Here is a 16,500-nt window from a genome sequence, read left to right on the forward strand (position 1 = left end):
TTTCTGTCCAACAGTCACATAGTTCACACACAGTATCTCACATCATTATGAAATAAACCACCAAGGTGTTACTCAAAATGAAGATGTTTATTGAATAGTAATGCAGAAAAGCACATAATGCAAATGTGGGTCTGACTTAAAGAGCCTAAATATGGCTTTTGGGCAATTTATTCCATATTAACTGTGGACAATTCTTTGTACGGTGGACCTGGGAACCCTGAAGACCCGTGACACCACACGGTAGGACAGAGCGTGGGCCAGCCAGTACACGTAGATCAGGACCTCCAGCCACGGCCCTGTTCCCTCTTTAGCAGCTCATGCAGGGCCCACATAACCTTCTTGCTCAACCTTAAGTCCTGAATGAGTTCTGACTCCACATCCAACCATAAGCACAGGATGGGAACATTCCTGTCCAACCTGTCCACGCTTATGGGACAGCCACTCTGGAACACAATAGATAACAATTTAGACATAAAAGTGGGCATAGAAAAGAAAAAGACCGCTTTAACTGTGATGTAAGCATCATGAAAAAATGTTGAAATGACCTTTTTTATATCCAATGACAACTCTTTTGAATTAAATTCCTTATGAACTAAGGTTTTTGGGTCGTACAGGGAAGTTTGGTGACGATATTATGTCAGCTTAAGGGTCAGGTGGACTGTTCTTGTGTTTGTTTACTTTTCGTCATGTCACACATTCAAAACCCCTACTATATGTCATAAAATGGCATTAAGATACTAATAAGTAGATTGCCATTTATGTCTACACAAACATAGGGTATTATGTGAACGTGCATTGTATGTTAACTCTTACTGTATTTGACCGAACGGGTCATTTTTTTTAATGAGTGTACGTACCTTGTAAAGATGAATCAGCACTACATAGCGCCAAAGCTGTCTTCAGTATAGCACATTTCTCCTCCGTTGATTGGAGACACGGAAAAGATGATGAGCTTTCAGGCAATCGGTAATAACACAGCTGTAGCGGGCATTTTTAACGTTGCACGAACTCTCCAACTGACACACTACGTTGAGACTCGAGTTGTTTACATGTGACGTAGGCCTATACGTCACTAAGGTCTACAGCCAATTAATATTACCGCCATCTCCTGGACAGGGGTGGAACCTTGCAAGTCTTGTCCAAACCTTTTCCACTTTGCACTCCACTCGATGAGGGCACTCCTCTATCGAGGGACCTCACTGGAGGGTTCTCGGGGCCGAGTGAGAGAAATGGGATTGGGCCCAGTGATGAGAACGCACCCCTGACTCAACCGGAAGCTTCTGGATTTCAACCAATAATCGCGCGCGTTCTTATGACGTAATGGCTTCCCCATGTCCGTTGTAAATACGAATGACAGGCGTTGATATTACTGACATCGCACAATCTATCGAGAAACATTTCTTGACTTTTTATTTCGGGTGAGTAAGCTTGTGCGTTTTATAAATCAACGACGACTAAAATAAAGATATTACCCTCGCGTTGACAGTGAAATGAATTTCTAAACAATACTAAGGTTAGCTACCACTCGAAGAATGCTAATGCTAACTTGCGTTATCATTAATCTTACAGTATTGAGCTTCAAAATGTATCATGCACGTAGTAAACGCAGAACAATGATAAAAGCTAGACACGCAATCATTTTACCCCCTCATCTGTCGTCATTTGTGTTATTGCTCCCTTGCAACGACGAGCTAGCTTCCCTGCTTTTGTTTGCATGCAATTTGTTGTAATAACTGCAGTTTGACTTCTACACACGTTGCATGATTCTGTTTGTGATGTTTTTTGTATATGCAGGCTTGTGCATGATTTTTATTCGTGCTATTTGCAGGCTGGTGGGATCACGTTGATGTCATTCCTCGGACCAACCAGTGTCTTGCCAGCGCTGACCGGAATCCTGCGTTGTGCCACAGGTATCCTGTGGCCAATGCCACAGGGTGGAAGGTGGACTATCATTTGGACTAAAGAGCTTGCAAGTTGGCCCCTAGAAAATATCAGTTGGCTTGGATAGTCTGTGGACGTGCATCTGCTTACAGTGAAATCGGTCATGTCAGACTTAAATAAAGAGCTGGTGGATTTAGTGTGGGGCAGACCGACTAGTGGGGCAGTTTCTGCTTCTATCTTTCGCAGATGGACGCAAGGTATAGTATTATGTTCGTGATTATTTTCTATGATTGCATTTTGGGAACTGATACTCCGACATCTCTAACAGAATAAATATCCTGAATCTGAATTTTGTCACGTTCGTTCTCTTGTAGGATGGAGGAAACATACCTGTCAAACTCAGCTAACCACTGGCCTTGTTGATTGCAATTTTCTCTTATTAGGCAGTAATTAATCTTACAAACACAAAGTGCCACTTATTTTCTCACTATAATATGTAATATTACTAAAGATAGTTTGTGTAAACAAGTTTATTTACCAAATACACAACACTAACAGTTCTTTTAGCACCTTTCTTGGATCTTTGTTCATTTGGGGCGGCAGTAGCTCAGGAGGTAGAGCGATCGTTTTAGGATTAAGGGATCCCAGTTCGAATCCCGGCTTGTCCGTGTTACATGTCGAAGTGTCCTTGGGTAAGACATTGAACCCCCAATTACCCCCAGTTAGCGCCTTACATGGCTGCACAGATCACGGCCGCTATTGGGAAATGTGAAGCACAATGTAAAGCGCTTTGGGAAGTCATTGACTTGAAAAGCGCTATATAAATGCAGATCAATTCATTGCCATAAATATAGTGTTGCTTCTTTCAAGCAAGAACCAAGCAGCAAGCAAGCAGGTAACACTGCATTTACTGCAAATGCACAAAAATCCAAGAATGATGCTGAAAGAACTGTTAGTGTTGCGAATTTGGTAAATAAACTGACTTGTTTACACAAATTATCTTTTTATTATTTTATTATTATTATTTATCTTTTAAATTATTATATTAGGTTTTTTTTTGTGTATGTGTTTGACTTGCTGTCCCCTCTCAAGGGATATGTCCAGCTTAGATAGATAGTAGTGTTGCTTCTTGTATGTAGCACTGCATAATTTTTCAGACTTCATTGGTTCTACGTATGGTTTTACTCTGTAACAGAAGTTTAATTTGCAACAAGGATGTCAGAGTATCAGTTCACATTGTTTTCCTTTACTCTCTATGCACTTTCTTCACATACCTTAAAACTTTCTATCGATATCAGAGTAAGGCAGAGCAGACCTTTGTAAATCTCTTTCATCAATGCGTATAAAAAACATTTGCTAATGTACCGCAACAATATAATCAATCTACGATGACGTTGCCGTCTGCTACCAGTGACCGAGACAGATCCAAATTAGAGACGAAATGAGCAAGAAGAGATTGGTCTCACAAAAAAACTACTCAAGAATATAAGATGTCTTTTTCCCATAAAAAATCGTTATAAGAGGTACACGATTGGAAATGTTAAAAAAAAAATGTATGGAACATAAGAAATAGTATGAGGTAATATTTGCTCTGCACATAATTAATTGTGCAGAATACAGTTGACGTGTGCCATTGTTGCAATATTTCTCACTATTGTATCACCACAACATATATCATGTGATGAATTATCAAAAACATCCAGAATCTTTTACACCACCTTGAATCGTAGTTTTCCTCATGCCCGTGGTTGGTTATCCTGCACCATGCACCCTTCCTGTATACTTGTTCTTACTTATTCACAGGATTTGTATTCAGTGAGAGTGAGCAAACAGCATTGGAACAATTTGAAGGAGGACCATGTGCTGTTATTGTCCCTGTACAGGTATGATTCTTTTAATTTAATCTGTATACAGTATGTGAATTATTTAAAACATGATTTCAGGTGACATTAACGGTCATAGTATACTGCATTTTTCAACTAAATCACACTTTCACACTTAATAACTGTATCTCCTTGCAGGCGTTCATCCTAAAGACTATTCTCTTTAACAGAGAGACATCCAACTGGAGACAAGTGACAGGTGGTCCATCAAAACGAGATCTATTGTATTTGGTTCCTTGTATATTAAATTATGCATTTGTGCTTTTCAGAGGAGGAACAGAAAACTGTTCTGTGTTCTGCATTGAGTGAAATCCTCGAGTCTGCTTGCTCCAGTACCACCACGGGGTTCTGTCTTGTGTCATGGACCAAGGGTCAGAGCCCATATCCCCACACTCTTAGGAAAGGTCAGACAGAGTCACAAACGCAGGAAGTTCCAGTGCCAGAAAGCAGCCAAACACTGGAGGGCCAGCAGCCCAGTGAGTCTTGGCATCTTTTTTTCCTATTACAGTGCTTTGGTTTGGAAACGTGACACCCAAACATGAATGCCCACTCTGTTAAACATTCTTAGTACCTTGAAGGACTAACTGTTGTTGTATCGGCTGTTGCTATGAGAAACTCCTAACACCGTAGTGTACATATATGCAAAGTTTACAACTCCTTTCATCAAATTTCATAAATGACATGACTGATAAACAATTTGAAAAACGTTCCTTCAGTGACATCAAACCTAGATTTTTTTTCTTTTTTTAATGAAACTATACAAAATTAAAGGATTATTACAGGGGAAATATATTGTGAAATATTTATCTATTGAGTGTATGTATGTATGTATGCAATATGTGTGTGTATATGTATGTATATATATATATATATATATAAAATATTTGCGTTCCAAATAATTTATATGTTCAGTATGTGTAGACTTTTAATTTGCACTGCTTTTGTTTTTATTATACCTAGCTTCTTTGACTGTTGAAGACCTTGGCTTTGAGCGATTTCACAGTCTTCTTCAGTAAGTGGCGCTTTTGACTTTTCTCCACAATAATATTTAAGTCAAAACTTGATTTTTTTTGCCCCACAAATGAAGAGTTCTCTCATCTTTGTAAAAAAAAAAAAGCTGTTGTTGGACTGCTAACTATTATGTACTGTTTAAAACAGCTTTTTTTGTGTGTGTTTTTTTTATAAACAAGTGCCTCTTACTCCAATGTGAAAATCAATCGGTTTTGTGTTACCATGAGAAATAAATCCTCATTGCCAGATATAAGCAGCTGTAAAAATGTATATAAATTGTTATTTAAGCAGCACTTTATCATTTGGAAATGCTTGCCGAAGAGTGTGCATGCAGCAGACATAACGCAACATAAAATATTGTAATTGCTCTAGCCTGTAAATCCGTGTTTGCTAATGGTGGTCTTTAAATTTGAGTGCTGCATAATGTTTGGGTTTGACATAGTAGCGTTTGCATGTATTCATTTGAATTGAATAATGTAACAGGCTTGTGGGACGGGAAAATTGTACATGGCTAAGCCAATGCACTTGGTATAATCAGAATTAAACAAAATTGTCTGGCTTACTGATACAATTGGCAGTGTGTGAACACACACCGATATTCTGTATTTTCACACACAAATATGGAGGTACAACTGGTGGCATACGATCAATTGATGTTAAATTATGGTGCATCTGCTTTTTACAATTCAAAGAAATGTTCATATCAAGATTTGTATTATAAGGATTAGTAGTTGTGTGTACTGTAATAAAGCACAATTATTTATTTTGGTTTAATTCCTTCATGCAGGAAGCAGGTTGTGATGTCTGTGTCAGATCTCCAAGCGGAAGTGCTTTCTCTCTTTGAAACCTGGAGTGGGTGTTGTGGGGTGCTGCTTTTCCTTTACTCTGTCATCCTCACCAAGGTTTGATTCCAGAACAAATATAGAAGAACCCGTGTATGCGCTTGATGATCGGAAATGTAATGTTTTTGTCTCTACAGGGGATTGAGAATATTAAAAATGAGATCCAGGACACATTGGAACCCCTTGTAGACCCAGTACATGGCCATGGAAGGTACCCTTACATAGTTTTCTACTAGGGTGAAGGATAAACCATGATGCGGTGGTTCAGTTATTCCCAAGCGGTCACAAAGACTAATTTTTATTTCATCATTTTTCAGCCAAAGTTTGGTAAACCTCCTTGTAACTGGCCATGCAGTGTCGAATGTCTGGGATGGAGACCGAGAATGTTCTGGAATGAGTAAGACTGCAAATATTTATCACAACCAGTTGTTGAAAATATGGATGGAATGATTCTAAAATAGCATTTTTATTCTTGGCAACCATGTCCACCAGGGGGCACTAGTTCTACCCTTATGTATATGTTTGCATTGTAATTTATTTTTTTCCCTTTATTTTTCTCTGTCTGTCCCTGCGTGTTTTTGTGTCCAGAGCTGCACGGTATTCACAAGCAAGCATCAGTTGGATTCCTCACGCTAATGGAGTCACTACGATACTGTAAGGTATGGTTCCTGTAAATGCTCATGCATGTAAAAATACACACTTCCAAACAGAATTGATAAAGCTTTACACATTTTGATTATTTCTCTACGGATACTAATAAACTCAACGGAGGTTTTCTATGTGAAACGTGTGTGTGTTCTTCTAACACTCTCACTTCAGTGGAAAAAATAAGAGAAAAAGGAAAATAGCTTCAAGTACAATTTCCTGCTAGATGTGACAGAAATTATTTTGGCTTTGTTATTGCAAACTCAATTACCAAACAGTGTGTCGGACTTCAGTACCCTGAATAAAGTGCAGTGACATCAATTAAGTTCCAGAGATACACTGAATTTGCGTAATGTTTGTCTGTCAGATAGACATTTTCGGCATTTTGTACTCTGCCTTAAAGCCCCGGTGTGTAATTTTTGATCACTAGACAGCACTGTATTGTCTTATGCGAATGAAAACCAGTGCCACAGAGCACATCGTAGCGGCAATATGCCAGACGAACATGATGGCGACTCTACGTAGGTATTCTACTATGTAAAAAAAAAATACAAATTGCTCGACCTATGATTTATTTTACAAAACATAACATTGGTATTATCTATATATCTATCTACCCTGGTCATATCCCTCGAGAGGGGTGACCTACAGCAAGACAAACACATACACAATGGTATTATACTTCATGTATTTGTGCTTAGTATTCAAATCTATGAGGGTTTTTACTGAATTAAACATTTTGTACCACTAGGAGGCACTAAGTTTTATTACACACTGTCCCTTTAAAGTATTTATCTTGATCATGGGCATAAAAACCTTGTTTTCACGCACCCCCAAATTCAACCCAAGCACCCCCAAAATTACAGAATTTTTTAAAGTTATTTCCTTATTAATGGGCAGGAGAGGCTTAAAGGTGATGAAAAATGCTAGATACAAAATAAAAAGTAAAGTAAAAATTAATGTGAAGAACACAGCATCATCAATACTCCACTGCCTTTAAATGATTCAGTCCATTTGATTCCTAGCACAACTCTCACTCTCCGCAAGCTTTCTGTATAGGCTCCGGTGTATTACGGCGAGAGGATGTTATACATTAGTTACTTTGAACAACTATTTTACCACCCAATACCATACAGACCATACAATAATACAGATATTTGGTTAGCTGCATTGAATAGAATTCAACAATGACCAGCCTAGCTTAATTGTTGCGTATGTGTAAGCTATGTGTGTGGTCATCCACCCACCACCGGCATGGACATTCACAGTTGTCTTTTCTCTAAAAAAAGGCATTATGTTCGGTTGCGAGTCTTGTACCCGCAGTAACTGTATTAAAATACATAAAACCTCATACTAAATTATTTGTATATGGTTGTCAGCGAGCAGCTCGGCAACTGATTGGTTAGCGCGTCCGTGGCACAGTTCTGAGGTCACCTTCCTCGCCGGGGTTTGCATGTTCTTCCCGTGCTTGCATGAGTTTCCTCCCACATTCAAAAAACATCCATTGGCCGGTCCAAATTGTCCTTAGGTGTGAATGAACAGTGAGTTCACTGCAACTGGCTGGCAACCACTTCAGGGTGTCTCCTGCCAACTGCCCAAATGTAGCTGGGATAGGCTCTAGGACCCTTGCGATCCTACTAAGGATGAGAGGTGCAGATAATCGATAGAATGTTGTCAGCGCTACCCAGTGGATTAGTTTGAAGTGGAATGTTATGTGCACAAATGGGAAGGAAACAGTGTTAAATGATCCTAATTCACTTCAAGTGAATTGAAAATAAATGAATACATAATTAAACTCTGCTGAGCACCTTGAGAGCTCTGGACCTAAAATTTCCCCTGATCTGATGAAAATAGTATTCGTTGGACAACATATACTGTTTTTGCATTTCTGACTGTTTTCTCTTTTTACTTTCCATTTTGGAAACATGTTTATCTTGCGACGTATTAGGGTCTTTTGTTGTTGTTGTTGCTGCTCATGTTTTAGTTGCTGTCAAATGTTTTTTCACTGCTTTTTATTGCACTACTGTTTCGATAACCTATTCATGACTTGCACTATTTCATAACTTAGGCCAGCCTTTAATCACTGATTTGTAAATATTTTTACCGATTTATCCTGATAGTCTTATCTCATTTTTCACTTCATCTTTATTACATGTTTACCCTGAAGTGCCATGTCTAATGTCGTTGCATACAATGTTTCACAACGCTGATATCAATGACAATGAAGACAATTCAAATCAGTATATTGTGTTTGAGATTGAGAAAATTAAACAAAATTTTTTTACTGTGGCATTGAAAAAGAAGGAAAGGAAACATATTTCCTAATAAAATAGGACAAGGCTAAAAATGAAGCTCCATGACAGACTTGAAATATATTTTACTCCCCAAAACGGCACTTTTGATTTATTGCTCTAGCTTTTAAAGTTGAAGTAGAAGCTCTATATAGAGAACAGGGGGAAAAGAATTTCACAAACTTAATTTTCCCACCATTCTAGTCTGCACCAGTACCAACATTGACTTTTCTCAAATCTAAATAAACCTTTTACACATTGTGATTCACAACTAGACTAAGAAATGTAATCAAGAAAACAAAGACATTCTGTCATCTTGTTTTTTTCAGGTGGGGACTTTCCTGAAGTCGCCCAAGTTCCCCATTTGGATCATTGGCAGTGAAACTCACCTTTCTGTGTTTTTCACAAAGGCAAGTTCAATGCACCCCGTCCATAATTGTCTAAACACATGTCACGCAGTGTTTAATAAAAGCCAGACTTCCTGACAGGTTACGAAAACCAAAATATGGAACCCACTTAACAGATTTAATAAAGGAAGGTTGGATATGAGTGCAAGGGAGGGATGATAGGAGGGAAAAGCGAGTGAGTGTAAGAGACATTGTCATATATGGTCAGTGCTTATTCTCAGCTTTCCACCTGTGCAGTTTCTTTCTAAAATGGAGTGTAGACCTGATCCTAAAGTTGTAACGATATTGGTTGTGTCCTGCATATGGGAACAAGCACGCACTACAAACCTGTATGGCTGAAAAACCTGATTGTCTCATCCTCATGTCTGGTGTACATATGTACGGTACATTAAAGCTTTATTGATTGCGGTAATAATTACTTGCGGTTATACAGACCACAAGAACATTTTTCTCTGAGGGGGTTCTGATGTAAGTAATGCAGGAATACATCTGCAGTCTTTAATGTGGTTCAAACAAGGCTTCAAGAGGTACTAGTTGTCAGTGCCTGCCAAATAAATGAGCGTCTTCCAAAATTACGAACAGAGTTTCTTTGCTAAACTGGGATTGTAACAACAGAAAATGAGGAGTTTCTTTTTTTCGCAATAAAAAACTCAACTCTGTTTGTTTTAATGATACAGATGAACGCTCATATTTGTTTGGAGTGATGTCTGAAGTCCATTTGTGGGAAGAGATCATGGCAGTGGATGAGGGAAATATTAATGAAGTGAGCTAAATTCTTCGAAGATGGTTGCACTTTTGCCTTAAAGATGGTTGAACTTTAGCCTTTGAAGAATCTTTTTTTTTTCAGGTCAATGCTTATGTTCACTTTTTTATTTTAGAAAAGGGTAAGAGTTTAACAGTTTTTGTTGATGAAAAAGTGCTAATAGCTAGTTACAATCATTTTATATATGGTAATAAATTAGTGACCACCAACCCTAGGCTACCCCTCTTATAAAAACGTGGTCAACCAAAGAGACAAATATTACTCTTTTTCTTTATTCTTTCAAGAATTGATTAGTCCCACGTGTGGCAAAGAACTAAAGTTTTTGGAACCAAACTGCAGTCATACATTGCATTCGTTGCTCTGATTACGACGAGTGTATTCCTTATTACCGTGATTATCTTTGCCAGTGTGCTGATTGACCGTAAGCTATCACTAATGAAAGTGGATGTGCAGCCCACATGTCCACCATCTCCACCTAATGCTCAGAAACGGTTTCCCCTAATTCTTCTACATCTTGCCCTTCAGTGAAAATTGTTAAAGTTGGTTCAATTTAATCAACATTTCTCAGTTGCATCATATAAAACAACCTATATTTGGGAGCTGTACAGTAACATTTTTGGCAATTTGTTTTGCACGATCTGACTTTTTTTTAGGTAGCTGGAGAGAAATTACACAACTTCAGATGTTTTAAAATACAATCATTAAAAAGAAAATTCTAACATGAGCCATATTTCGGGGCTTGTTTTAAACGTAAGGACTCAGGTTGTTTTAGGATGTTTGTTATGTGCAATCCAAATTTTTAAGGCTGTTACGTAAAATAATACAATACTTTTTTTTAAAGTTTGTTTTTACAAATCACTCGCATTTTGAAACGGTTTACAACAAATGTACCCCTTTTTTATGTTTATTTCTAAACAAAATTACTACTTTTTGTTAGTTCTATATAAAATACACTTTATGGGTAATTTGGCCAAGTATAAAACAAAGGGCCCATTTTAAATTAGTTTGTAAGAAATAATTTAAACAAGCCATACGGAACTTTATTACTCTCTTCCGCCATTTCCTGACTTAACGTCATGATCCCAGCCTCAGGCAGTTAATTCATGATGCGCGTTCAAGTATGTGTGGTTCTAGGTCGTGCTCGAATAAAATCTTCTTGTTTCAGTTTTTGTGGGGGTTGGTATGGCGCTTGTACTCCACTAGAAGGAGGGTTTTTCTTACTTTCATCATTTTCATACTACATTGACAACTAGAAATTAGAAAAAACAACTGCGGGGACCAACAGGACGTCACTCTCAGTATTCCTTGGCCCCATTCCTGAACCAATGTGTTGCACCCCAAACAACTGTGATAAGAGTAAGATAACAGCAGATAGGTGCAGTAGAAAATAAAGCATAAGGGCTCATGGAACTCAGTTGGGGATTGTTAACACATTTTTAATAGAAAAAATATTTTACTTTCAACATTTTCAGGACAGCTCAAACGACACACCCCATCTTTAAGTTTCAGGAGTTAAAGTTAAAATGACCTTAAAAAATGTAAACAGCGGTTTTGTTTGTGGGGTGTTTAATTATTTATATTTTGTCTTGTACTTGTTGCGATTTTCATTAATGTGGTTCTTAGTAGTAGTTTTGTGGATAATTTACAGTGGGAGACTTTTCTGCAACTTAAATCATATCGCAGTGACCACTTCCAAACTGATGACAGAAATTGATTGGGATCGGCACTATTGCCTGCCCTCATTCATAAATAGACCAGCAGAAAAGAAGATAGATCGCTGGACTGTTTTCAAGATCAGTCGTCTTTTGAAGAACCAAGTGTCATTAACTTGTTCATCAAATGTGTAATTTTATAGCTGGTTGTTTTAGGTTGAAGTCCACGTTGCTTAAATTCCTTAAGGAGTTACTTCTTAAATGATCTTTAGATCATTCACCAATAACCTAGAGGCACATGTGAACGCACGCTGTGGTCCTTCGCTTTATGTGGACTGCCCTCAACCATTCTGAGGTCAAGCGTGTTGTTTCAACTTCAATCGAAGGCGGTCTGGAGTCCCAATTCTCAGATTACAACCACTGCAAATTTATTGTGTGTGTGCGTGGAACTCATGAGTGCAATCCACAATTCAGACATCTCGGTCCCTGAGCTTGTAACATTAGATATTGTCATGTCTTGTGTATTTAGCTGGCCGAGTGACTTGTACAGAATCAATTCGTCGTGCTTTTGTTGAACAAATTGTACTAAAAGCAGAAAGATTCCAGTGAATTATCTTTAAAACGCCACACCCGTAACACACCATTAATTGAAAAGCTCAGTTACACGCTTCGTAATCAAGTGAAACATGTTCATCTGCTTTCTAGCCAGGTTTCATTGATCCATGTTTTGTGACATATTCTTAAACATTTAATTGAGAGCAGATACAGGTTTCGGACAATAGTTCGTAAGTTGAATTTGTTCGTAAGTTGCTTCAGTGCTATATTTTGTATTTTTAAGGTTTATATAAGTATGTTTAAGGCTTGTATAAGTAACCTGTATTGTTTTGTACCAAAAAATATTCATTTCAGAAAATAAATAAGAACTTTATTTATCTTTATAGAGCATAAGTATAACTTACTTTTGGAAGATAAGCTTCAAGATGTCCTTCTCCGTGTTAGAGAGTGGCCGAAAAAAAGCGATTTAACCATTTTCTCAACCACATCAAGCTTTCTTATACCACTTTTTTTTTTTCCAAAAGAACAGCTCACCTCTTCTTTACACCAACCATATTGAATGGATGAATAAGATATTAAACAACAAAAATGTCTTAGCGCGCTGTAGATGGTATAGACATAGTATACACAGTATAGAATGTTTACACACGAACTAGGAGGAAGCTGATTTTTTTTCTTCTGGGTGGATGCTGGGTGACATCTCACAGTGCCACACACCGGTGGCGGCGTAAAGAAGCATTACAGTAATCTCCTGTATTCGGAAAAAGGTGCACTCACTAAAAAATCGAACTCAAAGCAATGTCCGGATAATTTTCGACACTCCGAAAAAAATTTATCTACTGTTTATCGTAAGTCGAATGGTTGTGAGTTGGGAGCGTCTGTACCCTAATCCTGATTGGTTTTCTACATAACTGACTTGTGCGTGTGGTTCAGGTGAATGACTTCCCATGAGCAAAAGTGATTCTAAAGTTCACATCTGGATCTATTTGTACTCTGACTAAACATGAATATATGCACATGCATGCCTTGTAATGTACAGGACTTCTCTCAACGCTCTGTCACTTTTAGCTCTATGTGGGCAAGACAATTTACCCAAAGAGCATCTACAAGTGCATGCCGATTTTGAGTCAAATTTGTTGATTTTTCCAGGCTTATAGAACATTGTATCTTAGGGTTATATAAACAGACACTACCAAATTAAAGATTTTACTCTAATTTTTCACCAGAAATGTTTTTTTTTTTTGGGAGTCAGTCGCATGTTTTAGAGGAAACTTTGGGGAAGCTATTTGTAGGGGAATAAATAAATATTTCTTGAGAGTTAGCGCTTACCTTAATTATTTCTTCGGGGTTGTTCGCTGGTTTCCTAATGCTTTAACTTTTGCATCAACCTTGGAGTCATTGCCACCGGTACTCATTTTTTTGAGTAATCCGGGGTTTTTCCTCATAAAACGTTGTTTTCAAGGTGTGATCTGCTTGCACGCGATTTTACTTTGTAAGAATGTATCTACAACTTCTGATATCCTCTACTTCTAATTTTTAGACTCATTTTGCTCAATATTATTTTGCTTAGAAAGCTAGGCATCACCAGCAACTTGTGACCAGAATTTGTACTGTATCAGACCGGCTTTTCACAGCAGTGATGGCCAATGCATATTCTGATCACATAGCTGTTGATGTCACCCAATGTTCCTCTTTAAAGTAAATCTGTTTACGTTTCAGCTTTTATTTAATATGTACCTCAATTTACCATCTGCTGCAATACGAAATCTGCACTACCTGGTAATGTAGCGATTAGTCCCAATATAGAAGCTTCCTCACAAAAACAACATCTGATCCCTGTGTCTGATGTGTTAGTGGTGCCTTCTGTCCGCCATTGGGGACGGGTTTGTATTCCCCCAGGTTTTTGCTGGTGTGTGACTGTGGCTTTTAAGACCGTCAGTTTAATAGCATTAGTGTTTTTCTTAATCTAATCTACCTCCACAAAGACCATTCCAGCATCTTTCTACCCATGCATTCTCTGTGCACTTGCTAAAAATATTTAATAGGAATTGGATCTGCTTTGGAGATGCCAGGAAATAGAAGGCAGTGATGATGGAGGACACAGCTCTAATAATCTTGTTTGCCGGGGCGGCAGTAGCTCAGGAGGTAGAGCGCCCGTCTTGAGATCAAGGGATCCCAGTTCGAATCCCGGCTTGTCCGAGTTACATGTCGAAGTGTCCTTGGGTAAGACACTGAACCCCCAATACCCCCAATATGCAGGTTAGCGCCTTACATGGCTGCACAGATCACGGCCGCTATTGGGAAATGTGAAGCACAATGTAAAGCGCTTTGGTAAGTCATTGACTTGAAAAGCGCTATATAAATGCAGATCATTTCATTTCATCATTTCGTTTCATTTATCTTTCTCTCTCAAAGAATGTACTTTACCTATACTTTAATCACCCTCTCCCTGAAAATATGAAATGCTCTTAATGTGACTTACCCAAGTCAAATACTTCCACAAACATCCTCAATCTATTGGTCCCAAATGAGTACTGAAGGAAGGAAAGAAATACTTGAGGACAGGATGTCCTTCAAGGACCAACGCAATGGTCAGTCAGGAAAAGCGTGTACGTGGGTGACATTTTTTATTGACCCTATTCCTCTGGTGAATGATGAGCACTGCTGTATTTATTTCTGAGGGAGTTCTAGGTATGTTTTTTTTTCTTTGTACAGTAGTCAGTGATTTTCCAGCAGAGACCAGAGCCTCACCCGGTGCTCTGTGTCCTGAGAGTAGTCTGCGAATCCACGCGCACACACACAGCACCTTTTCTTTAAGGATTGGTACATGACAGAAAAACATATGTGGAGAGTGAAAACATAGTTGATGTCAAGTTCTCTACCCGGTGTTGGCAAAACCAAAAAAGTAGTTAAAGTCATGCCAACAGGCAAGGCAAATGCCAAGTGACCTGGTGACTGTCTTCACTGAATTTAAAAAAAAATACAGGCAAGGTCCTTATTGCGGTATTATGATGAGATTTCCAAAATAGCAAACACCAAAAAAAAAAAGCTCACATGGTTTAAGTTTACAAAGAGAGATTTATTCATGTGGATCAGCATGATTTATAGTTGGTTTGACATTCAGTAGGAATTTCAGTAACCTTGACAGTGATTCAATCTTTGCAGATGTGTTTTGGGTTTTTTTTCCTAGAAAAACAATGGTCCACATAAGAAGACATGGACATTGTATGTTAGGGGCTTGATTTATTTATTTTTTTACTATTTGCTCTTTTTTTGTCTATACCTTTCGGAATCCTCTTGAATGGTGATGGAAACCAATGCAAAGTGATTTTACTTCAAAAATATACAAAAAAATATACAAAAAAACAATCCAGATTATTTCTCTCATTAAAAAGTAGATGTATTAAATTAAAAATCATCTGCCTTACTGAATATATTTTAAATCGTTTAACTGAAAGATGCAAATAATTGTTTTCTTTTTAAGAACTTAACTTTGACTTGACTTGCATAAAAGAAATACAGTTAGAAAATAATGTACAGACTCACAATTTTCAGAAGTTGGGCTCTACATGCAACAGCATTCATAATGACTTTAAAACCAAACTGTTATTGGCCTGACAAAAATGGAACATCTCTATCCCCATGTAAATCTTTTCATTTCATTCAAGTCTGAAGTGAGGGCAACAGAAGAATAAAGTGGCAAAGCGGTGTACATGAACAGTCATTAATAATCTTTGACATGTCAAACCAAAGGCCATTGTGGTAAGCTGAAAAGATGTGTGTGCGTTCTGCATTAGTTGTCCTTTCCCCTTGTGTATTGGCCTTTGTCACTGGATCCATCTGAATGCTGTAGGACCATTTTGTGGTGTAACCTCTATTTTCCGGCAAGACAATAGTTACCATGTAAAGCTGCTCTGTACTTGAAACACGTGCATCGAAAAACCAAATACAAGAAGATAAGATGTCCCAAATCAAGTCAGATGAAAAGCATTCGGGGCCCATTGATGGAGCAAACCTTTTCAGGTCATCATGTGGTAAACCCTATTGGAACATGGCCCTTGCTTGACAAGATCCGGCCTTTGTTGTGTCGAAACGGATCCCCCATCGGACTCTCTCCTCTCAAAGCCTCTCAGTATGCACCAAAGCTATTTGGGCAGACTGGAAGGGTATTTAGTCACATAGCTCTCTCAATGTGAAAATAAGGGTTGAAAAGAATGGAAGGCCAAGAGGAAGTACTCCACATTTTAAAGTACCTTTTATAGTGCATGTAAACTGAATTCAAGAGTACCTCTCATTGAAAAGTTAGAGGTCTATAGCACTGATTTTCAATCCTCATGTACAGTTGTGATCAAAAGCAGGTCGAAAAGCTTGTCAGTGACGTAACTCACGACATGCTTGATTTCTTTTATCTTGTGTTTGGTTAACTTTGTTCCTGTGTTGAGTAGCTTGTTGTTGCACCGTGGAGAGGGTCAAGGATTTTAGCCAAAAACGTTGGGACGCAGAGGAATGGAATGTGTTCCTCAAGGCCACACACATGCTGCTCGCTGCCCTGATGATATTATGTCTCGTT

At 38.2% G+C, this 16,500-nt stretch overlaps 1 protein-coding gene and 1 long non-coding RNA gene across 3 annotated transcripts in view; one reads left to right on the plus strand and one right to left on the minus strand.

Moving 5' to 3' along the window:
• Nucleotides 1–68: 68 nt before the first annotated feature.
• LOC148372657 (uncharacterized) lies at nucleotides 69–1,251 on the minus strand. The gene is made up of 2 exons (XR_015849548.1): nucleotides 858–1,251; nucleotides 69–443 (listed from the first exon to the last, which is right to left on the minus strand). It is a non-coding gene; the product is annotated as an uncharacterized LOC148372657 (long non-coding RNA).
• Nucleotides 1,252–1,288: 37 nt separating this feature from the next.
• mindy3 (MINDY lysine 48 deubiquitinase 3) overlaps nucleotides 1,289–16,500 on the plus strand; it is a 35,478-nt gene continuing 20,266 nt past the window's right edge. Inside the window, exons 1-11 of one of the 2 annotated variants that reach the window (XM_088327233.1) lie at nucleotides 1,289–1,418; nucleotides 1,829–2,138; nucleotides 3,685–3,764; nucleotides 3,903–3,963; nucleotides 4,034–4,240; nucleotides 4,725–4,776; nucleotides 5,563–5,677; nucleotides 5,755–5,828; nucleotides 5,935–6,014; nucleotides 6,206–6,276; nucleotides 8,883–8,963. In XM_088327233.1, the coding sequence (XP_088183359.1) occupies nucleotides 2,045–2,138; nucleotides 3,685–3,764; nucleotides 3,903–3,963; nucleotides 4,034–4,240; nucleotides 4,725–4,776; nucleotides 5,563–5,677; nucleotides 5,755–5,828; nucleotides 5,935–6,014; nucleotides 6,206–6,276; nucleotides 8,883–8,963 (915 nt within the window). In that variant the 5' untranslated portion in view covers nucleotides 1,289–1,418; nucleotides 1,829–2,044. Of the gene's footprint in view, nucleotides 1,419–1,671; nucleotides 2,139–3,684; nucleotides 3,765–3,902; nucleotides 3,964–4,033; nucleotides 4,241–4,724; nucleotides 4,777–5,562; nucleotides 5,678–5,754; nucleotides 5,829–5,934; nucleotides 6,015–6,205; nucleotides 6,277–8,882; nucleotides 8,964–16,500 lie in introns of those variants that run through there. The other variant, XM_088327234.1, reaches the window with a different exon arrangement.

Source organism: Urocampus carinirostris, chromosome 2, assembly GCF_059441175.1.
Source record: "Urocampus carinirostris isolate Australia breed hairy pipefish chromosome 2, RoL_Ucar_1.0, whole genome shotgun sequence".
In the NCBI taxonomy this organism is placed as follows: Eukaryota; Metazoa; Chordata; class Actinopteri; order Syngnathiformes; family Syngnathidae; genus Urocampus; species Urocampus carinirostris.